The 23,592-nt window shown below is 34.6% G+C and overlaps 2 protein-coding genes across 3 annotated transcripts in view; one reads left to right on the top strand and one right to left on the bottom strand.

Moving 5' to 3' along the window:
- Positions 1 to 2,515, bottom strand: part of LOC113232937 (cyclic AMP-dependent transcription factor ATF-6 alpha) — a 14,244-nt gene extending 11,729 nt beyond the window's left edge. Inside the window, exons 1-3 of one of the 2 annotated variants that reach the window (XM_026467845.1) lie at positions 2,441 to 2,515; positions 1,858 to 2,050; positions 862 to 986 (exon numbers count right to left, since the gene is read on the bottom strand). In XM_026467845.1, the coding sequence (XP_026323630.1) occupies positions 862 to 986; positions 1,858 to 2,050; positions 2,441 to 2,483 (361 nt within the window). In that variant the 5' untranslated portion in view covers positions 2,484 to 2,515. Of the gene's footprint in view, positions 1 to 861; positions 987 to 1,857; positions 2,054 to 2,440 lie in introns of both variants that reach the window. The other variant, XM_026467844.1, reaches the window with a different exon arrangement.
- Positions 2,516 to 8,601: 6,086 nt separating this feature from the next.
- LOC113233295 (probable E3 ubiquitin-protein ligase HERC2) overlaps positions 8,602 to 23,592 on the top strand; it is a 98,226-nt gene continuing 83,235 nt past the window's right edge. The window contains exons 1-12 of the mRNA XM_026468365.1: positions 8,602 to 8,838; positions 8,922 to 9,096; positions 11,174 to 11,318; positions 14,323 to 14,502; positions 14,873 to 15,130; positions 15,795 to 15,950; positions 16,944 to 17,072; positions 17,517 to 17,637; positions 18,075 to 18,243; positions 19,011 to 19,221; positions 20,828 to 20,976; positions 21,494 to 21,653. Coding sequence (XP_026324150.1) covers positions 8,602 to 8,838; positions 8,922 to 9,096; positions 11,174 to 11,318; positions 14,323 to 14,502; positions 14,873 to 15,130; positions 15,795 to 15,950; positions 16,944 to 17,072; positions 17,517 to 17,637; positions 18,075 to 18,243; positions 19,011 to 19,221; positions 20,828 to 20,976; positions 21,494 to 21,653 — 2,090 coding nt within the window. The remainder of the gene's footprint in view (positions 8,839 to 8,921; positions 9,097 to 11,173; positions 11,319 to 14,322; positions 14,503 to 14,872; positions 15,131 to 15,794; positions 15,951 to 16,943; positions 17,073 to 17,516; positions 17,638 to 18,074; positions 18,244 to 19,010; positions 19,222 to 20,827; positions 20,977 to 21,493; positions 21,654 to 23,592) is intronic.

Here is a 23,592-nt window from a genome sequence, read left to right as displayed (position 1 = left end):
TGGTGTTGTTGGCCGGACAATGGGAGCTGCCAAAAAATTTTAAATATATACATTTATGATTCTTTTTCAGTATTGCTTGACTACAGTAGTATATAGATATTCACAATAGGCATTTTCATTTTGTATTTCTCTGAATAATTTGTAGCCACTCCTACAATATATAATAAAAATGTACAGTCACATTTTTTTTGGTAATCACAACAAAAAAATTTAAGTAGGAATATTACATGATATTCCTGAAAAAAAGCTTTGGTTCACTGTACAAATGTTGATCTTTAGCTAAAATATGTTGAGACCTTTTTATTTGTTTCAACCTGTACATAAATCACAATACTTAAGTAATATAGTGTTATTTGTCTAAGGAGATATTCCAGCTTCATAAAAGTTGACAATTACATTTTTATTCAACAACTTCAAGGCTACTTTAAGGCTGGTATTAAACTTTTAATAAAGTAGTAACTTTATATGTATAAATAACTTAAAAAATGTGATGTGACCTGAGGTGGGCAAGCAACCAGAATATCCTGGGTGAGATTCACCCGGCGCTTTGTTAACGCCGTAAGGTTTAAATCAGGTTAAAAACCATGAATGCCTGAAATTGACGGCAAAAACTATTTACAACTAAATACTTGTTGTAAATCGAGTTTTGTTCAAATTTAATGATATTCCAAAATGTTTATTGCTTTTTGATCTAGACGATGTTTTTGGCTTTGTATTGCATGAAAAAATCATTGGATTATATGCACTTAATCAATCTTCAAAAGATCTAATTGTAATGTGCATCCTTAGTAGTACTACTAGGGACAAGCACAAGACTTTTTCATCCCATCACTTGGATTATGTCATATGTCAAGAAAATACCTGTCATCTGCAAAAACTGCTCTACATCCTCAGGGTTTAGATTATTTGGTGGGTCATCATCGAAACTTGACATCCAGTCAAATGGGGACTGTGATGATTGCCTCTCTGAGGTACCACTTGAACTGCTGTAGGCACAAAATAGAATAATACATATTTTATCAGCTTCTATGTACTGTTTAGGCTCAGAATGAGATAACCTGTGTTAGCATGTACAAAGCTGAACACAATTTTGTATATATAAGAATTCATATATCTATATCTATCTATTAAATATCTTTTTTGGTACTTCATTGAAACCTGATATGCATTTGTTCAGTTCTAGGCACACTAGAATATCTACAGTAATCATCTCTTGCAGTGTCTGCTGAAACTTCACAAGTTTATATGTTGTTAATGTTTTTAAGATGTACAATATCAATATTCAAATGCAAAATTGCAATGGATATCTAATCATTTTCACAAGACACTTTGCTGAGTAACTTAAGCATAAAAGTGCTGTTAATCTTACTTTGGAATAAGTATGAAATTGCAACATTTATATTATTTCAGAGCTCAAGACTCAATGTTTTGATAGCGTGTCATGTAATTGTTTACACATTCTCTGTCTAGTAGACATATGTCACATAGAGTATTGTTACCTTTTGATGAGTTATATTTACTATAGTACAAATATAAATGTTTCATAATTACGTAAAATTACATAGTTAATGTAACATACAGGCCTATTACAATCCTGAATAAATACTATTTGTAATCGTTTACCTTTCATAATAATGTACACACATATGGATCTTGTTCTGTTGCAATGGAAACAATATTCAAACTGTATAATTTCAAGTGTATAGCTTGATGTGCTGTTGACTGTACATGTCTTTCAAGAGATCCATCATTATACATTCATGCAACATCTATTAGATTTTCTAATCCTTATCTACTTAAAAGCAAAAGCATAATGGAATCAATTACAAATAACATAAGGTTAAATTAGAAACCAACTTTTTAGAGTCATCTTCACTCCCAGAATCTGAATTACTGCTTTCTGTAGGCGACGACTTAACACTCAATATAGGGGATACTGGAGGAACCAGAATTGGTGCAGCGTCAGCTAAAATTTCGCTGGGAGTCGCATCAGCGGCGTCCAGTAACGACGACCAATGGTAATCTTTTGTGAGCTGGTCCAAAAAATCATCTCCTGAAATAAAACTTTTAATAATATATTCCTCACAATATTGATTTACTAAATACGTATGTAAATTCCCCGTTTTACAGCACAGTAACGATGACAGAGATGAGCAGTAAAGGTTTACCACTTTACTACTGGCTACTAGTATAATCGTAGGCGAGAAACATCTTTGTTACTCTACAGTAACTCCACTCCACGTAAATAAAGATTCTACAATTATTTACGTGGCAGTTTATTGCGATGAAATTTCATAAAGAGCTCAAGGTTGTACCCAAACAAAGTTATTTAAACCTTTACGCCACGCCGGGTCAATAACATGTGTCCCGCACATTGTTTTTGCCAGCCAAATCATTCGAAACAAAAGTCGTAAATTACAGCTATTATTACAGCGCTTACCGTAGAAACAGTCTTTACTTTCAATCAGTATATCCGTATCCATTTGAATATCTTCATAAATGGATTAAAGGTACAGTAGTTTTGCTTCTAATAGAATTTAAAACAAATTAAACGACAACACATTTGTATGTATGCACAACGCCATTTTAAAAATCTTATAAACATTTAGTCTGTGGAAGCTAAAAATTGACAGCTGTGATGTGTCTTAATTTTCTTGCTATTTACAAGCTTGGCAAAAAAGAGTACGACGCGGTGAAAACTGGAACTAAAAAAAGATATTTGTGGCAACACTATTAAAAATGTCAGTGCTGTCAAATAGCCAGTAGCTTCTGTGTTATTACTGTATGTGCTGAGTGATTTTATACGAAGTTCTGTAAATTCTCGATTCTCGATTCGTAGTAGTGGTACAGCAGTGATATACCAAGTATTTTTGCGATGTTTGGCTGAATCTCAAGCGGGACAAATTTTGTCTCAAATTAACAATGTTTATCAGAGAACAGCCAATATGACAGGTATTTATGCAAAAAATTACATTATTATTACATCCTACAAGTCGAATTACACACTTTGCACTATCTGTAATATACAATTAACGAGTTTTTGTGTTTAGTTGACAAAAGATTAACTAAGGTTATGTTTACGTATCATTTATAAGTTGACTTATATTTTTGATCCTTTCAAGACTTAAAATTTAAAAAAATTGGTATTTTTGTATATTTGTGTATGTTTCATATTTATTTTAGATAAATCTGTCAATACCATAAAAAAATTGTTGAAGAGGGTGAAAAAAATAATGGCGTTTTTTCTACACCTGGTAAATATAGGAAAGGTCGACCAAAGAAAGATCTCGATGATTTCGACCTATGCGCAATTAGACAAAAGGTTCATTTCTTCTACACGGTAAAAAAGCATAAGCAGTTAATGCCACATCCTTCAATAAAAAAACAGTATTATATAATAAACAAAAACTTATTCTTTTTTTCTCAGGTGCCTACACTACGAAATGTATTACCTGTAGTTAAAGAAGATCTGGGATTTAATGGAAGCTGTGAACATCTAAGAAATATATTACATTCTCTGGGTTTATTTACAAAAAATGTAAAACAGACAGATCGGCACTAATGGAGAAGCCTAATATAGCAGCAAAGAGGGAACAATATTTAAAAATTTAAATGCATGATAGAAATTTGCCTCAAGAACTCCAAAAACAGGTTATTTTCTTGGATGAGAGCTGCATACACTTATCTTACAAGCTTAAAAAATGTTGTCAATCAATTGAAATTAGTGGAGTGCGACACAATATATCTAAAGGCAAAATATATATTATTGTGCATGCTGGGAGTGAAAAGGGGTTTGTTCCAAATGCACTATTAATTTTCAGTGGCACAAACAAGAATTAAGATTTTCATTCTGAAATGAATAGAGCAAATTTCACTAAATGGGTTACCGAGAAATTAATTCCCAATTTGACAGAGCCTTCTATTATTGTTATGGACAATGCTCCTTACCATTCGGTAGTCATCAATAAGGCCTTAACCAGTGCAACAAAAGTTGCTGATGTAAAGCTATAGTTGCTACAAAACAACATACAATTTGATGAAATGATGTGTAAACCTGAATTGTTAATTATTGTAAAGCACCACAAACCAGAGGCCGTTTAAGAAATTGACCAAATTTTGGGGGATCATGGTCACACTGTGGTACGGCTTCAACCATATCATTGTGACCTCAATCCTATTGAATTTATAAAATTGCCTCTGTCAATGTAGGGTCCATTGATATAAAGGTAGGGATCTAGTTCATAATTCGTTTTTCTTAATGTTATTAAGTTGAACTCATAATCAATAATATTTTTATTCCGACAGATGACAGCTGAACAAGCATTCCAAGCGATTACTGCCGAAGATTGGAAAAATTCATGCCAACATGTTATTAAAATTGAACAAGAGTGTTATGAGAGAGGCATGACTATGTATGACAACATTGAAAAATTTGTTATTAACCTCAGAGATGATAGCAGTAGCGAGACCACTTCAGATTCATGTGATTCAGATGATCCTGTTGTTGCCGGAATGTCTAGCCAAGATACAATAGACTTTTCTGGGGTAGAATATCTCGATGAAAGTGTTTTGGAATCTGATTGATTTGAATTGTAAGTTTTCGCGAATGTTAGACGACGAAGACGACCAACATCTCATTTCGCACCGTGACCATGAAGGATTCAGCCTTCGAAACGTCGAGAGTAAAGTAAATCTAAAAAACCGCGATATTATCCGAAAATTAGTTTTAAATTGTTATTTTGTTTTATTAAAATAAAATGTACAAACAATAAATGGTTTATTTTCCCATTTATCCTATTTATTTTACTATAATTATTAAACCTGCTCGAATCTCTAATCTCCAATTACTAAAATTATGCGAAGTATAACTAAAAAGAAACAAGTTGTAATTGCATTATTACTTATACAAATAATGCAAAGAAGAAGAATAAAAAAAGGCGTAGATGATTTTGGGTTCATCCTATTTTGGAAAGAAGAGAAGAGTTTGGAGAATTTCATACGAGGCTGGCTAAGCTTTTGTCCACTTAGCGACCGCGCGGTTGTATTATTCAGAGGAATTTAAATGTTGTTGCCTAGTAAATAGAATTCGAATTCGCCTTTAAAGTACGTGAAAGCGTAAAAAAGTTTTCGCGTCGTGTGTCTGGGAACTTTTAGCGCCCAGACACACGAATTTAACAATAAATAAAAATAAAAAGTATCTAAACATTTTACGTTGTAGTATATCGGGTTGCCATATATTAGATTTAGGCGCCCTCATTAAATCCATACTCTTTTTTACCAAGCTTGTACTGAATTGAATGAGTTTATGTCGGATATCGACGGTTAATAGGCAATACCTCGTATGCCACATTGACTGAACTTTACAATAAACTATAAAATAATGTTAATTTTTTTACGTCTAATTTTACTTTTGGTAAAAACTTGGTCTTATTTTATTAACAATTTACGTTACTTCAACATCTTAAACTAATTAACATTTGCTTTAGTTTTAATAAAAATGTGGTTTACGAAGCATTACTTCAAATTATAAAACTACATTTGTACTGACATGTGGAATACGAGTTATTACATTTTGTAGATTCTTGGTCAAAAATAAAATAATAATGAAACAATATAATTTTTGTTAAGTTTAATATTACTATAATATTCTATGACAATAAATAGCTGATTGTACAACAAGTGCATAAAACGCGTCATTTTATCCGAGTCGAGTACATTCATCCGAGCCCCAGGCGAGAGTGGATACTTAAGTCGAGGGTAAAATGGGTTATGAACGAGTTATACACTCTGCTTTTCACTTCGATTGCGAGGAAATTAAACAGCAATATTACAAATAAACAAGGTATTGCCTGTTAACCGTCGATATGTTTAACTACCTATAAAATATAATTGTTTAAATGTAATATACATACAATAAGTAATTTTTAAATTAATTTGTATTTTTTTTCTGTTATTCACAATATGTTTGTTCCTTAGTATATTTTTACATTAATTTGCATGCCTTGTATCAAATTAGGCAGTTATAGACAAACTACGTGCACGAAGTCAGGTGAAACCGAAAAATTTCGAATATTGGAAATTTTCCGAGAACTTGGAAAAATATAATTTCGAAGGCTTATATTATGTTCTACGTTTAGAAATATCTTTTGAAATTTTATTTAGCGTAAATTAAGAAATAAATGTACGTATGTAGTACATATCTACAGCTAAAAGCCACATAAAGAAAAATGAAATAAAAAATATTTCACCACAAAGAAAAAACTTCCAAGAACTCCACCACTACCATATTAGGCTGAAATTCAGAGACGTTCCTACACAGAACAATATACACACAAGGAGCATTCGTAAGAGTGAGTCGTATTCTAGAACTCTACTCAATGCTCAAGTCAGGACTTGAGTATGATTCAAAGCACTAGAAATTATACTCAAGTCCTTGCCACTAGGGTCGTATTTCCATTGCTTGAAATCATACTCAAATCTGCTCAAATCAGGATTGAGTACAGTTCTGGAATACGACCCTTAGATGGGTTTAGTTTGTGACCAACAAGAGGTGGTGGTGGTGGAGAGGTGGTGGAGTACTTCAACTTTTGGCAGGTGTGGAATAATACTGGAAAAATATTCATATTTCTGCAAAATATGATTTTTTCAAAGTGGAAAGTTTTCTATGACCCAACACTACTTATACGCTCAGTGGCGGATATGCAGTCTTGGCTGCCCTAGGCCCCAGGCCATATTGTCAGTACCAGCCGCTCCTTTCTCAGCACTCAACACATATTGTTAGACTACATAATTAATTTACTTTATTGCCAAATTTTATAGAAATCGATTCAGAAATTTAGTTAACTATAACAGCTGCTAGTTTTTAATATTTTCGGAGGTTCCAGATTTAAATAAAACTTTTAGAACGGTTTTTTTACGATTGGCCGCCCCGAAAATCTGACCGCCCTAGGCCCGGGCCTACTGGGCCTTAAGGCAAATCCGCTACTGCATATGCTTTGTTGGGTCGTAGAAAAATTTCCATTAAAAAAAATGGGACCTCGACATCTCGCACAGTATTAACCGTTCGGCCACCGAAGTCGTCAAATTCTACTTTTGTCTCACGTGTAGTTGTAACTGTTATGGTATAGATTCTTTAAATAATTGCGGTTGTTTTGTTAAGGTTATTAAGTTTTTAATTAAGCATAATTAGCACGCGCCACTGATCGACCGCCGTACTGACTTTGAATACGATCATGACACGCGGGCGGTGTGCATTGACGGAGCTGACACGCAGAGGAATGTTACAGTTGCTTCGGCTGGAGTGTGTTATACAGGGTGGAAATCTGTAATGCCACTTGGAAGGAGAGTACGTTAAATACTGGAGATAGAATTTTTTACTTAAAGGAAACATTCCTTTATTTTTAAAAAGAAATAATACTGCATTCAAAGATTTTCGGAAATTGCTAGCCACACGCGGGAATCGAACTCGCTAAAATCTTTAGAAAAATGCACTCCGTACGTTTATTAAATCAATCGATAGAGTCAATTATAAGGATGAAATCTCTCTTACAAACCATGAAATTTGGAGTTATTAAAGTTACTCAAAATGAATTCGTTAAAAGATTAAATTTGTGTATTCAAGAAAATGGAGCTCATTTCGAGCAACTAATTAGTTAGATTACCATTTTTTTCGTTTTATTAAAATACGTTAAGATTTCAAGGTTTTTTTTTTTTCATTTAATTAACCAATTTTGTGAGAGAGATATTATTCTTATAATTAGGGTTATCGACCGATGCAATAAAAGTGCAGGGTGCATTTTTTTCAGATTAAAGCGGGTTCGATTCCCACGTGTTGCTAGAAATTTTCGAAAATCTATGAATGCAGTTTTATTTCTTTTAAAAAATAAAGTAATGTTTCCTTTAAGTAAAAATTTCTATCTCCAGTATTTAGAGTACTTTCCCTCCAGGTGACATTACAAATTTCCACCCGGTATATGGTATATTATGCCTAAAATCATGGCCGTTTTAGGATAAGTTTACGAAGTAATATCTTAGCATTTATATACTGGGTGATACTAAAATAAAAAAAAACACTACATGTTATATTTTTATCAACGATCATAATGTTAAAAATTGGTTGGTGATAAAAAAGTCACCTGTTGAATGTTGAGTGGAACACTATTTCCGACCATTGTATAAAATTCACGATAAATAAAATTATATTTCTAAACGTAGAAAACATAACATGAGCCTTCGAAATATTTATATAAATATTTTCCCAATTTTTCATCGAGTTTCCAGTATTCGATTTTTTTTGGAAAATTACCGAACATTACACACGCTCCAACATGTTTATAGTTGCTATCAACTGTAAAAATAACATTATACGTGAAACGGAACAATTGTAAAATAATTTGACAGTTGCTTTTTTCGGATTTCGATTGATTGACCGAAGTAATTTGGTGAATTTATTTATTATTTTATTCTCTATTGTGTGGTTTCGAAATGAAGAGTTATTGTTTCTGATGGATTATCGCCTACGGCGCGAATTAGCGCCGGGTTCCAATTCAATATCTACAAGAATGGATTAAATAAAGTGTGTCGAAAGGACCGGTTGCGAAAATGTCTGTCCCTGACGACCAAGACGATTTCATATTTCGACCACAACATCATTTAGACGCTAAATGGTTAAACCCTGACTTGCAAGAAGCCCTGCATGACCCTGACGCTCTGACCACGTTGTTCAACAGTCTCTTGCAAGACAGGGAAGTTTATTTCAAAGCATCAAATGGCTTGGTCAATAGTGCGGGTGTTACAGCGAAACTTGGGGATAGTGGAAAATATTATTGTGGACTGCGGGTAAGTGTTATTAAAACAAAAACAACAGAACATTTAAAATAGTACTACACATTATCACATGTGATATTGATATTTTTTTAAAGATTCTAACATGCAATTGTTGTGATGGTTTGTGTGGTCCTCACTCGGGTTGCGCGTGTGGCCCATGCTCCATACTATCCTCTGAAGAAGAGCTTAGACTTGCCATCCAGTCCAAAATTGTACCTCCTCCACCATCCATCCATGTTATTGACGAAATAAAGTGGAAACAAGATCCAGGTAACTAAATTATGTTAACCAGTTTAATTAAGTACCTATTTAGTGTTTTTATAAAGACACCTTTTTCTGATATTCTTTTAAATGTAAATAAATCTAAATAAATTCCTCAATAGGGCAGTAATTGACTACATGATATTATTAATAACAGTTTTGCAGACACTTTGAGTAAGAAACGCAAATTTAAGAAAATAGATTAGTAAATTTGGTCTGTGAACTATAATACTGTCCTTTACTTTATTAAACTAAAACTAGAGACAGCATGATACTTAATCATTAAAGATAAGGAATGTTTGCACAATTGTGCATATAACATGTCATTATCAGGTGTAAGCATAGATTTAGTATATCCATAGATTGGCCCTGAAGTATTGGAGACGAGACCAAAACAAAAATACATCTGTGTGATTATAATGTGCATGTGTGCAAGATACATAGTGTTGTGCCATCTACTGATTTAACTTTAATATCGATTAACATATTACACCAGCATTTCACTTCGTTGTATTCACCAAAATGTGTTATCACAAAATGCCGAGATGTTCATTAACTAGTTAATTAATGATTCAATACAAAATTAAGAAAGCTACTATCACCTTCTGGCAGTGCCATAGGATGTTAGGTAAAGGGGACTTTCACCCAAGATAAATAACACTGTGAGATTTAAACACAATTTCTGTATTTTTGTCAAAACTTTAGGCTCAGTTGTTTCGAAGATAAAGGGGAGAATGATCAATGTTCGTCTATTTTCTTAAACAACTTAATATATTATTATTTATATATTATAATTTTGAAATATAAATATTTATATTTCAGAATTACAAAAAATATATACTTGAGACGTTTCCCTCCCAATGGTGACTTCAAATTCAGAATTAATTTATTTATGTTTCACGTTTTGGTCACACAAATGCATATGTGTACCAAATTTCAAAATAATCAGTCCAGTAGGTTTGGAGTAAATTGGCTGTGACAGGCGGACAGATGGACACACAAGTGATCCTATATGAGTATCGTATTTTGGAACAGAACAGAACTCTAACAAATAGCTTATTTGTCAACAATAAATCAGAAAGATGAAAGTAGTACTACACAAAAATCCATTAATTGTAAGACATACATGAATAATGTGGGTACAGAACCAGAATGTAGCTTTACTCTTTGCTTGCCTCTAAAGGAAAAGCATTTTTCCTCAAAGTGTTTGCTGCATAAGTTTGAAAACTTTTTGGGAACCGAGTCTTCTCTCTTTAGCATTATTAGCCATTTCTGTCGTACTTCAATGTTTTGAGAAAATCTGAATCAGCAACAATAATTAACATAAAAAAAATGAGTGCTCAACTACGCTATTAAAAGAAATTTTCGTTTTAATGTAAACAAAAAATAATGTAATAATAATCATTAAATATAAACTACTAAAACCAGAAATTTTTGATTCAATAATATTAAGTATGAAGATGATTTTGGCTGTATGCAAGCCACGCCTTTTTTCTTTTTTTCAGTTAATGACATCTCAATAACATATTATTGATTGCGTCAATCTCTATGAAAGAGGGGTGATGTTTTTGAGAAATTCACATATTTGATATATTTTTTAATTGAATTCGTATGCATTTGGGTTATTAATGCACTTGAATGGTATAATTTTATGGATAAATTTTGTGTAAAAAACTTTTATGGTAGTGCTTTTAGACAGCTAAAAATTGAAATAGTACTTACATGTGAAATGTACAATTCTGAGAGTTTTCCTTTTTAGATGAGTTACATCAGGGCACTGAACACGTTACCATGACTAATAAATGTCCATTTAACACTATTTCACATTTTAAACCCAATTATTTTTCAAAAATAAACAAAATTTGTTTCGTTGTCAGCTGACCCTAGGCTCATAGCGTATAATGAAGTGGTCTCGTCTACCCATCTTGCTCTAACATACGTGTATACTAATGCTCTTTCACTTGCATTGCCAATCTATGGGTATAAGTAATTCAATATACCTATATACTGAATCTATGGGTGTAAGTAAGACACTTTTCACTCTACAATAATTAAGTAAGAAATTGATGATAATGGTATGTTCTAGGTCCAGAATGCCTACAAAGCCTAATGGATTCTTTAGTCTGGGAGCAGAGAGTGAGAGCAGTTAATACAGCCGTCAGTTGTCCATTCATCTCACAAATCCGTCGTCTCATTGTGCTATGCAATAGACACCTTGTAGCTGTTATTAGGTATTTATTTTTAAATTAGCCTCTGTCCATTTCCCACATAAGACATTCCCAATGTGCTAATCAAACAATAAAATACCTTTCAGCTATTATAGTGTGGTTGACTATGAATAACAATATCCAAACTTTTGCTTGGAAACATTAAAATTAAACAAATGCATAAATTCATAATGGACTGAAAACTTGGCATCCCTATCTACCTAAAACTAACAAAAGATAAATTCACCAAGACTTGACTTTATGGAAAGAATTTATAATACAATATATAAACGTCACAGTTATCATTATCAATGATATCTTTATAGCACATAAATTGATCAAAAATAAATATTTAGCCTTTTTAACTGACTTCAAAAAAGGATGATTCTCAATTCGACTGTATTTTTTTTTGTTTGTATGTTAGGCGATTGCTCGTGATTTGTGGACTGTTACTGATGATTCTGACTGAGGTACCAGGTAAGGTAGAGGTTGGTCCCATTTAGATTTGAAGAAAATAATCCACCTCTAAGGGTAGCAAACTAGTGGATGAATGATAGGGGTTCCGTTCACTTTCAGGTATAAATCCACGAACTTTTGAGGTCGGTTTTTTTTAAATGAAAAAGCTATATAGATTTTGATTTATTCGATAATGAATGTGTGAAATTATACATTTATGATGTTAGTGGGATAATTAAACTTTGTTTAACTCTAAAGCATTATTAGGCACTTAATATCTCTAAATTCCTTATAAAACAAATATTTCGAATTCTTTCCACAATGGTAAAATATCGACAGACATGAGATTATTCTTTACATTCACTGGCGACGATCGCCATAATTTTTAGAATATTTTATTATTAAAATTACCCAAACACTAGCAGAATTGTCCTCAATGGGACATAAGCCAAAGCTTACAAAATAAGATAAACAGACATAATACAGCCACTCATTTGTTGTTAATCAAAGAATTTGGACTTCATATTTTTGAATTCTCTATTTCCATTTACACCAGTTCTCATTTTGTCAAAAACCCACTTATGTAATATTTTTTTTTTGTCAGAAATGCTTGAATAAAGTCAATTTCAAAACTTATTTATTATCTATAAATAAAGTAACTGAAAAATTTAATGGATAAATTACTAGCATATTTAGGTCAGTATGTATTGCATAGTAACATTGATAAAAACATTACAAGTTCCATGGTTCACTGGTTTCATTCCATTCTTTAATTGGCAATTTTCAACACTTCTTTTCATTGATTGTTTAGTAATTGCAAAGTTAATAGTTTTTAATATGGTGTAAAATATTTATTCATATAATTTTTAAACATATTACTGATATTTATCGAGTTCTTAGGTTTTCGCGATTGTTACACATAGGAAATGAAATTATTTTTCCGGATTTAAATCGCGTATATTTGTTTTTCAAACAAACCGACGTTTCGGGCCCTTTACAGGTCCCATGGTCACTGTTGACTGAGGCGGTACAGTCTTCAACCAGTTATGTCTAATATTGATGCAAACCACCCTATTTTTTCACTATAGTTACAATAGTTATTAATTAATACCTTATTTTTAATTTTACAAAGAAAACATTCCATTTTACGCTACATTAAGTTTTACAAATTATTTTATTGAATGAATTTTTATTAAGTTCAATTTATTATTAAATATTCATAGAAATTAGAATAAACTAAAACATATTAATTAGTACTACAGTCTCATGTCTGTTTGGGATTTTTAATTAGAGGAAATACTGGATCCCAAACTGGTGGTACGGAGAAACCATCTTCACTGTTGAAATTAAGATGTTTTTTAATTTCAATGGCCTCTCGCAGCATCCTGGGTAGATAACGGACTTCATTTGCAAGGGCCTGGGGTTTGTCAAACTTCATTGAATGTGTACGTGAAACAACCAACAGTCGAGCGAAGACCTGCCATCTTACCTTACGTGAGAGGTGTTACAGACAAGATCGGAAGAGTTCTCAGGCGTGCATCTATCAAGACCTATTTCAAGCCCCTGAGGAAGATTTCTCAGTTCCTGAGACCCGTGAAATGTAACATCCCCTTACAGGATGCAGGAGTTTACAAGCTTGACTGTGATTGCGGTCTCTCTTATATTGGACAGACAAAGCGAAGTATTTGTACCCGCGTCAAAGAAATAGAGCTGATGTCAAACACCGTCGCGTAAACAAGTCTGCAGTCTGCGAGCATGTGACTACCTACCTACACATTCAATGAAGTTTGACAAACCCCAGGTCCTTGCAAAAGAAGTCCGTTATCTACCCAGGATGCTGCGAGAGGCTATTGAAATTAAAAAACATCCTAATTTCAACAGGGAAGATGGTTTCTCCGTACCACCAGTTTGGGATCCAGTATTTCCTCTAATGAAAAATCCCAAACAGACATAAGACTGCAGTACTAATTAATATGTTTTAGTTTATTCTGATTTCTATGAATATTTAATAATAAATTGAACTTAATAAAAATTCATTTAATAAAATAATTTGTAAAACTTAATGTAGCGTAAATTGGAATGTTTTTTTAGTAAAATTAAAAATAAGGTATTTAATTAATAACTTTTGTTACTATAGTGAAAAATTAGGGTGGTTTGCATCAATATTACACATGACTGGTTGAAGACTGTACCACCTCAGTCAACCGTGACCATGGGACCTGTAAAGGACCCGAAACGTCGGTTTGTTTGAAAAAACAAATATACGCTATTTAAATCCGGAAAAATAGTTTCATTTCCGATATTACTGATATTGTTGTTCATATTTACATTTGCTATAAAAATATGGTAAAACCTTTCACAATGTAGATTTTGTTCGCTAGGTTATATTCTAAAGCTTGTTTAATTTATTCTGAGTATGAATAATTTAAATATTTGAGTATAATAAAAATAATTGAGTACATGCAATTGAACATTTCTTGTCCTGAACAACCATATACAATGTCAATCAGTTCTTATACGAGTTTTATAGGTACAATCATTCCTTTGTAATATTTTTTCATTTATGAAGAAGTTTATTTTTTGACAGAGACCAAAATAATCACAAAGAAGTGAAGCGCAAAGCATTAGAAAAGAAACCTGCACATGGAGTCAGTAATAGAGCTTTGAGTAATGTAGTTGGCTCACTTAACAAATCATTAGAAGTTGGGGAAACCCAAGAGGAGACTGAGGAACATACTGATGATTCCGAGAGGTATATAATTTCCAATTATGGGTTGTATTGTATTTTTAATTTCATTCTAAATTAAGCTATATTATCTTGTTTATTTATCTTTGAGTACACTTGTTTAGCTAACCAACTAAAGTTGCAGTACATTTAGCAGACTCTATATAGGTCTTCAGAAGCACACAAGTAAAAATAATTACAAACATAGTTGTTCCTTGTTATTTATAACATTGGTAGATTACACAAATATACAAATTTTGTGTAAGATAATCTGTTGATGTATTTGATTTAAATTAATGGTGTTGGTTTTTATATATCATATATCAGTATGGTTTACTTTACAAATTTGTATTGCTTTTGTTTCAATATTGTTATTATAATACTAAAATATTTACAGCGCGATAGGCCTAGCACGTGTCGGTGCTCGGGCGGCCTTGCGCCTCGCCCTGTCTCTAGTCCGTCGTGCGTGGCGTTGCGGGGAAGATGCAGATGTATGTTCTGCACTTCTTCGTGATGCTTTGGATGCTGTACGAGCGTTGCCCGATGCGGCGTTATTCGCGGGCGCGGGTGCCGCCAATCAGGCACCTAGATCGCAGAAAATTTGGGCTGAAGTTGTTGATAGTGCTGCTAAGTTCCTACATCAAGTTGTTACTGGGTAAGTTAATGTAATACTCGTCTGTGTCCTGATCGTCATGTGAGATGATGATGATCAACCGTAAGTCCACGCATACATGTGGAGTCGCAACAACGTATTTCAGTGTCAAATATGTTGGTTGGATTTGTAGATCAAAACCCCGAACTTGTGCATTGGGTAGTCTTTTATACAAGGTGTAATTTTTCAACAAGAATAATGTAATTGGGATATACGTAGTAATGTAAAATAATAATATTAATGATAGTTAAATACAACTACTATAATTTTATACTATTTCCCACAAAATCCGGTGGGCTTACGGGGTTTATTTCAGCCTTTATATGGGGGGCTGTGAATGTGTTAAGGTTGTTATGGGTTTAAAAAATTATAACCCCAAGGAAAATAATTGACTCTCCACATTAAAAATGTTGATGTGTACTCTACCATACTTCTGGAATTAACTTCAAACTACGAAATATAACAACTCATCATTATTTCAGTCACTACTGAGTAGAAGTCTCATCTCTATAATATAACTATAGTTATTTCGCTTACGCACTCTTGCATGTGTCACGGCCATTATAGGCAGCAACAATATTATCAAATACATAATAATAATGTTTTATGCATTTTGTAGGATGGACACATACATATCCGTGGCCATATTTGCATTTTGATTTCGCAGGGAAGTAGGCTGTAATGTTCCACTAGGAGACTGGAGAACATCGCTCTGCGTGTGGGTGGAGTTATGTGCACGACGAGCCGAATTACCAGCTTTGTTGAAAGCAGCCGACGTGTTGGTCACACTGCCGCCGAGGCAGAAACGACAACCTGACAATAGGTATAGTGCTATTTTGGTTTTCTATATCCTCAAAGTTCAGTAGGATTATTAGATATGCGCGAATTCTCTTGAGCGCTTATTTTTTAAACAATGACATTGCGTTGTTGCGAATAATAGTATCCACATACATGGATAATTAGCATAAATTAATATATTCGCATAAGCATCAGCCTCCGCATTGATCGGCGCTGATATTCATTGCGGATATCCGCGTGGTGGTGAATAAAGGGGTGGAGAATATGACACACTGGAATAGTTTACACACCATCCAGAAACAGACTGCAAGCCCAAAAAGCAGCTCAGCCTTCGTTCTTACCTTTGATAAAATTTCAATATGATTCGGCTAAGCAGATTCATTGATTTTATGCAATTTTTAACCGACTTCAAAAAGGGATGAGGTTCTCAATTCTTGTTTTTTTTGTATGTATGTTACGCGATAACTTCGGTGTTTTTATTCCAGTTTCCAAACGGTTTGTGAACCGATTTGGTTGATTTTTTTCCCATTTAAATTTCAAGAAAATATTCCACATTTAAGGGACTAGGGAATGAATCCGTTTTCGCGCACTTTCCGGTAAGCAATTCCAAGAAAACTTGGCAAATAGATGTAATTCCATGAATTTTTGAGGTCGATTTTATTAGTATTCTGTACGTACTGAGATTATTTAATTCACAAATGTCATAAATTTATTTAAAAAATCAAAATCATTTTAGAAACTTTTTCATGTATATCTCATAACGGTCTCTACATTTTTCACGGTTTTTTTAAATAGGTAAAATAGCGTTCGCATCAACATGTGCTGATGTTAAGGTCAAAAATCAGCGTCCGCATCCGCACCCATTGACGTGCACAAAAGCTGCATCAGTAATAACTTTGATGTAGACTGCTAAATAACATGAGACTGTTACAGTGATTTAGTTACTCTTAAACATGCTGGTATTTGACCCTGTATTTGTGTTGTTAACACTCGCTCTGTTTAATTTTTTTTGGACTAGAATTAGCCTTGAAGAATGCACTGCACCACTAGGACCATTTCTACGCCGTATGGCCAAAGTACCAACACCGAACCCGATTGTAAACACTGAGCCTGTAATTGAAAATAATCCCACGGAAATCTTTCTGAAGTGAGTATATCATAATCAACATTGCTTATTTTCACATATTATAAAAACATTACTGGAAAAATAAAAAGCAAAACTTTGGTAACTCTGCACCCAATGAATTTATTTCAAAAAAATGTGGGACGAAAATTATGGACATAAATTAAATGAAATTTTAAATATTTTAAGATGTGTATTATTTTAGTCGTGCGTATTTGTAAAAAATATATATTTATGTTTTTCCTTAAAAAATATTTGATTACTTTTTGTGTTACGGGGTTTATATTAGATAACAGAACATTATATGAAAATTATGTCAAAACTTTTGCACGTTTACATTAGGGACACTTTGTAAATCAACAACGCGTGTTGGGGTATTATACCATAATTTTTTCCTACAAATGGAGGATAGCATGGTCCACATTATTTTATATTTCCAAACCGAAACTCAACTTATTTTTTTTGCAGAGAACTAAACATCCCTAGCGGCGACGGATTGATGGAAGTACGCAAGGCTGGTATTGCTTTATTGTGTCATATGGAAAGGCTGGGTGCACCGCTGCTACCTCCGCTTAAGGGGTTCGTTACTGTAAGTAATCATTCGCGGTGCCATATTCATTAGTAAACCATTGGGAAAGTATATTATAAATATATTTCATGTCATAACTTTTGTTTGGGGCCTGGTTTTAATTTTCACCGTCTTTTTGGCATTTTCAGTCAACATTAATTCATTGCATGTAAAAATTTGCTGTAACTCCAATATAAGTTACCATTGTATACGTCACCATCGGGCCAGCGGTCATTGTTACACCTTGCAAGGTGCCCTGTTAAGCACATACACACCGTGCAAGCTGCTTGCACTGGGATATGGTGTGGCTTGCAAGTCGCTTTAAATGCGAAGAAGCTTAACTATGTAAATGAGTCTTGTGAGCGTGATAAATAATAATGGTGAACGTAGTTGGTGGTCCATTGAGGCAATCTAAAAAGTCTATTCATATACCTGTAAATCTCACCTTTACATTACAGTGTACAGAATCAGCTCAAGAAGTAGTGTCAGTTGGTTCTGGCCCGTTACATATAGGAACGTTACGCATACAGCAAATCGCCTGCGCTGAGAAATTGGCATTACTGTTGACTCATGACGGCGCCGTGTACACTCTGCCTTATGATACGATGACACCGCAACTCGTGCCAGGCAAGTTATAGAAATATCTATTTTATATGAAATTTGCTCAACATTCCTTCTTGTGCCGACTTCACATTCTGCCTAAAGTCCTAGCCAATCCCTCTCGACACACCTTCATCTAAAAACTGTAAGTGCCAAATAGTAATTTTTACTACAGAGTGTTTTAAAGAGAAAGGGGCTTTTTAATTCGGCAGTTAAATTCAATGTTAAGGTCAAATTAAATATATAAAAAACAAACAACGATATGACTTAATGTCTTTTACCATTGCGTAATTTTTAGCATTCTGAAGCAATGTTAAAAACATCTAGAGTGGTTACATACGGCGAGTTTGAGCAGCGATACAAACGCGAGATTGCAACGATACAAACGCGCGATCGCATCGATGCAATCGCCTATAAATTGCAAGTATAGCGATGCAATCGCGCGTTTGTATCGAAGCAGTCGTGCGCTTGCATTGCTGCTTAAAATTGTGCGCGTGTGTAAAGGTAGACGATTAGCGATTGCATCGCCACTGCATCGCGTGTTGCATTGCTGCTAAAAGCCGCCATGTGTAAACCGCTCTAAATTCCGAAGTACGGATTTACGGGACTTAACCTCTCACCTACAGATATATTCGCGAGGAGATTCTTTTCCGACCATTTTTGTGTTAGGCTCGGCGAAATGTGTTAAGCTGATTTTTATGTTTTCCTATTTCTTTTGAGACTAGTGTTAATTAAATGTTGGTTATTGTTCCGACACTCCTCATTTGATTTAATAAACTTAACATTGTTGTCAGGTCTTGAAAGCAAGACAATAACGCAAGTGGCATGTCACTCTGCCGGTCGGCACTTTCTATGCTGCTCCTCGTGCGCCGCAGTCTGGTCCTGGGGCGCCGGGGAAGACGGGCGACTAGGCCACGGGGATACGGCATCAAGAGATGCACCCGCTGCCATACATCATCTAGCTCACCATGAGGTTATCAGGGTCGTTGCTGGACCTGCTTGCAGGTAAGTACTTTCTTGATTCGTGAAACGGGGAAAGTTCACCTTCGTTAATAAAAATTTAATAAATTATTTCGTAAATTACTTTGCTAATCAAAGTGAAGGGTAAATCGTTCGAAATACCTTTTTTACGACACGAATGTCCATAGCAATGCTGTGCCACTCGGAGCTTTAAATTGCCGGTCACCCTGAGACATAAGTTAACAAGTCCCATGTGCCTGTAATTTCACAAGCACCCTTAATTATCGTTCAAAACCGGAACGCAGTAATGCTTACATAACTGCTTGGCGGCAGAAATAGATAAGGTGGTGATACTTCTCTGGACGAACTCTACCACATGGAGCTCTTTTGAATGTGAATAACTGCACTTATGTGGAATATTTTTTTCATGCAGTTAATTTTTCCACCCTCTCTCGGCATAAAATTAATAAAATAAATAATGCAAATACATATCGAGTTCTTAGGTTTTCGCGATTGTTACACATAGGAATGAAACCACCTCAGTCAACCGTGACCACGGGACCTGTAAAGGGCCCGAAACGTCGGTTTGTTTGAAAAAACAAATATACACGATTTAAATCCGGAAAAATAGTTTCATTCCTAAATGCAAATACAACTACAATCACAAACACCACCACCAAAAATATACCCGACTCATGGTTCGCTTTTCTACGAGGAATTCTCTGGAGTTGTTGATTGTTCGAGTCTCGAGAACATGTAGATCAGGAAAAATTTGTAATCTTCGTTATAAAATTTAATACAAGGATCGAACAGAATCGAGAGAAAAATTCTTTCGATCTGACAGGACACCAATCTGCGTCTGTATGCAAAAGGGCCTCCGCTTTACCAACTGCGGCAAAGATCCAGGACAGAACTTACGAATTCCTCTTAAGTGTTTGTTACAGATTTTTGTATTAGGTTTTCTCGGCTTTTATCGCCGTAAGTAGTTACTTTCGTGTAGCAAGAAACCTTTACGTTTCCAGAATAGACATCAAGTTATATTAAGACACTTAAAAGGGTCGATGACCTTGACCGATCGATGTTTTATGCCACGCCTACTATATTACAATTATGAAATGAATTAGCTAGAAATGAGATGCATTGCGGGCGACATAGGCCCATCTAGTAACGTGTCTCAGCTATCATTGCCGATCTTAGTATGCGTTAGAGGAGAAATTACCAACAGTTTGCGCGTCTCAAAAAAGAGTTTATTTCCAAAATTAGGATCAAACTGGAAAAATAAAATAACCGCGGTCTTCGTTATTGTTTAATACCTTATTCTTCAAAGTTCTATAAATTTTACTTGGTGTATTACGGATATATGTGCGTTGAATGGGATAAGAGGTTACTTTGATTTTTTTTATCTACGAAATATTGTAAAATCTTGTTTTGGAAACAACAACATTTTGGATAATATGATGAAGAATAATACACATTTTTTCCATTGCCACAAGTTGTACAGACCTTGCTAAAAACGCTTTAAAGTGAAGCCGAAGTTGACGTTATTTAGCGTCTTACTCAATAAAATGAATAAATCACTTCACCTATGTTTGGTTCGTTTGGAACACAGTAAGGTAAGAACTGGAAGATGGCTTGTTTATTTTCTCCGCAGTGCTGTGATAACATCTCGAGGTGCTCTGTACACGTGGGGCCGAGGAGCCCACGGTCGTCTCGGTCACGGGACCATCGAGAACTGCCTTACGCCGCAGCCTGTGTCCTTCCACGCGCATAATATTGAAAGAGTCATCGATATCGCACTTGGTAAGTTTCGTTCTAAAATACCATTAATGAGATGCGCTTGCTTTGATTTCAACTGTTAGCTTGTCGACTATCCCACCGAATAAACGTGTATTATGAAAATACCAACTTTACATGTAAAATAAAAAAGTAAAAACTTCAGTACATCTGTACCTGATGGATTTATTTCGAAAAAAATGTATGACGAAAACGTTGGAAATAAATTAATCAGTGTTTTTACATCGTAAATGATTTTTTTTGTAATAGATGTATGTTATTTTATGCGTGCGTAATTTATAGTTATGTTTTCCTTAAAAATAAATCAAGTTACATTAAAAAAAATTGTATAATATAATCAACATGTATATTTTTTTAATGTGTTTAAGTATTTTTTTTAAACTATAGATTGGTAATGGAAAACTGTAGAAAACCTTTGTATACGTTTATTGGAGAGGTACGTTGATATGGAGATATTCCAATTGCCTAGCACTAGTTCGAATGCTCTAAAAAGACTCGGTAATTTTGTGTTGTGTTGGTTTAGGGTGGGGTGAAAGTCAAACGTTATGCTGTACTTGGGAAGGGGCAGTGCAAGTTTTCGGCGACAGCGAAGGTGGAGCGCCGCGTGCGTTGACTTCGCTGTCGGTACTTCGAGTCACTCGCGTTTATACCGGTGAACATTGGCATGCTGTTCTTACAGATGGGTGCGTATGAAATATCCTAACTTTATTATGATTCATCAAGTTTAATGTTACTCTCCTACGCAATATGCTATAAGGCTCAATTTGTGGAAACAAGTTTTTGTAACCATAACTTCATGATCTTCATATCATGTCGATCTGAATGTGTAACGTACAAACTAGATACGAGCCAAAAAATAGGTCGCGTATCTTCTGGAGAGTTCTCGCTAAGTCTCGGGTTGTCGCTGCTGCAAATGTATAGTATCTTGTTTGTACGTTACACAATTGACATAATAAAACAATCCGTTCCGCGGACATGTAACTTGAGACTAAAGGTCAGCGCAAACCTGTGGACGGGATGGCAGACGAGTTTAGCAATGTATATTTTATGCTACTTCAATAGAAATACGGTAGAAATTGCCATACTCTTGAGACCGTCCTCGGAGCATTGCAATTTATTTCTTATTTCAAGTGAAATAGGATGAAATATACTTTATAATAATTTTAATGTCCTTTACCTTCCCGTCTGCCGTTTTGTGTTGGCCATTAGGCTCAATTTACATTGCCGCGATACCTGTCGGTACGTGTCTGTAGTCTGTTCCAATCCATTTTAAACGAAATTAAACAAAACGGTTTGGTTGAACTTTTAAAGCAGCCTTTCCCAAAGTGGGCGATAACGCCTCCTAGTGTAAGTGTAGGTAAGAGACCCAGGAAAAAAATGGGGGCGTTGTGTAGAGGCTTAGCGGGAGATTTGTAATTTCGTATTCTATGGGTCGTATTCTAGAACTCTACTCAATGCTCAAGTCAGGATTTGAGTATGGTTTAAAACACTCGAAATCATACTCAAGTCCCTGCTATTAGGGTCGTATTTCCATTGCTTGTGTTTCAATTGCAATCCTGACTTGAGCATTGAGTAGAGTTCTGGAATACGACCTTAGACATCGACTGAGCTCTCGACTACAACTTATGAACATCAACTAATATTAATTAAGAGATTGCTCAAACTAACTCGGTTCGATATTTCTCTCCGTGTAGTTCATATATCTGTCCTGTTTTATTGAATGAATAAAATAAAAATCATGTCAATCGGTCGCTCCGTTTCGAAATGAAAGTAGACACAAACAAACAAAAAAAAAGGCAACAGTTTCGCATTTTAATAGTTATTAGTATTCCTAGATAGGTAATTTTCGTAGATAATAGACCGCGGGCAATCATGTTTTACCAAGTTTTTGTTAATTAACCCGATTTGTGCATTCCTGTATCAATAGGCTGGTTCATAGAATACTTGTTTTTACTTGTTGAGTACGATTGAGCGTCGAACGAGTTTATGCATGTTTGCCTTATTTCTGTCGGTGCGTGCTGCTTATGCAATCCTATATAAGCTACGTAATATTTATTTTATTTTCATTTGCGGTTTCGCGCGTAATCGATAAGCAGTACTTAAGCTTAACACTTACTTACGTATTTCTCAAAACAAGACGATGTCGGAAGTAAAAAAGAAGAGACGGCAATACTGTGCGGAATATATTAAATTCGGATTCATTGAAAATCCCACAAACCCATCGCCGCCGATGAAGCCTTCAAGACTGTAACATCATTTGAATAAAATGCATCCAGATAAGAAGACAAGAATGTAGCATATTTTCAAGACCTAGAGAAGAAGCATAACCGCTCACGCGATACATGCAGCCGTAGACGCTTACCACACCTAGAGGTGCCGGTGATGATTTTATACTTATTATCGGATATCGAAGTTATAACAGGTAAAATAACTAATATTAATTGCTATTTCGGTAACTACTCTAGCAAACCATAAAGTTTTTAATGCCTGGGTCTGTCATTTAAAAAAATAAACAACTTCAAAAATACGTCATGACAATCGTGTGAGTGTTATTGTTTGGGCTGGCGATTTCGGTGTTTATCTATTGAAAACATGCCGTAAGTGGCGTTTTTTAAGTTTACC

The sequence above is a fragment of the Hyposmocoma kahamanoa genome, unplaced genomic scaffold (genome assembly GCF_003589595.1).
Source record: "Hyposmocoma kahamanoa isolate Upper Pololo Valley unplaced genomic scaffold, ASM358959v1 78, whole genome shotgun sequence".
NCBI lineage: Eukaryota > Metazoa > Arthropoda > Insecta > Lepidoptera > Cosmopterigidae > Hyposmocoma > Hyposmocoma kahamanoa.
This window is presented reverse-complemented; position numbering and strand designations above follow the sequence as displayed.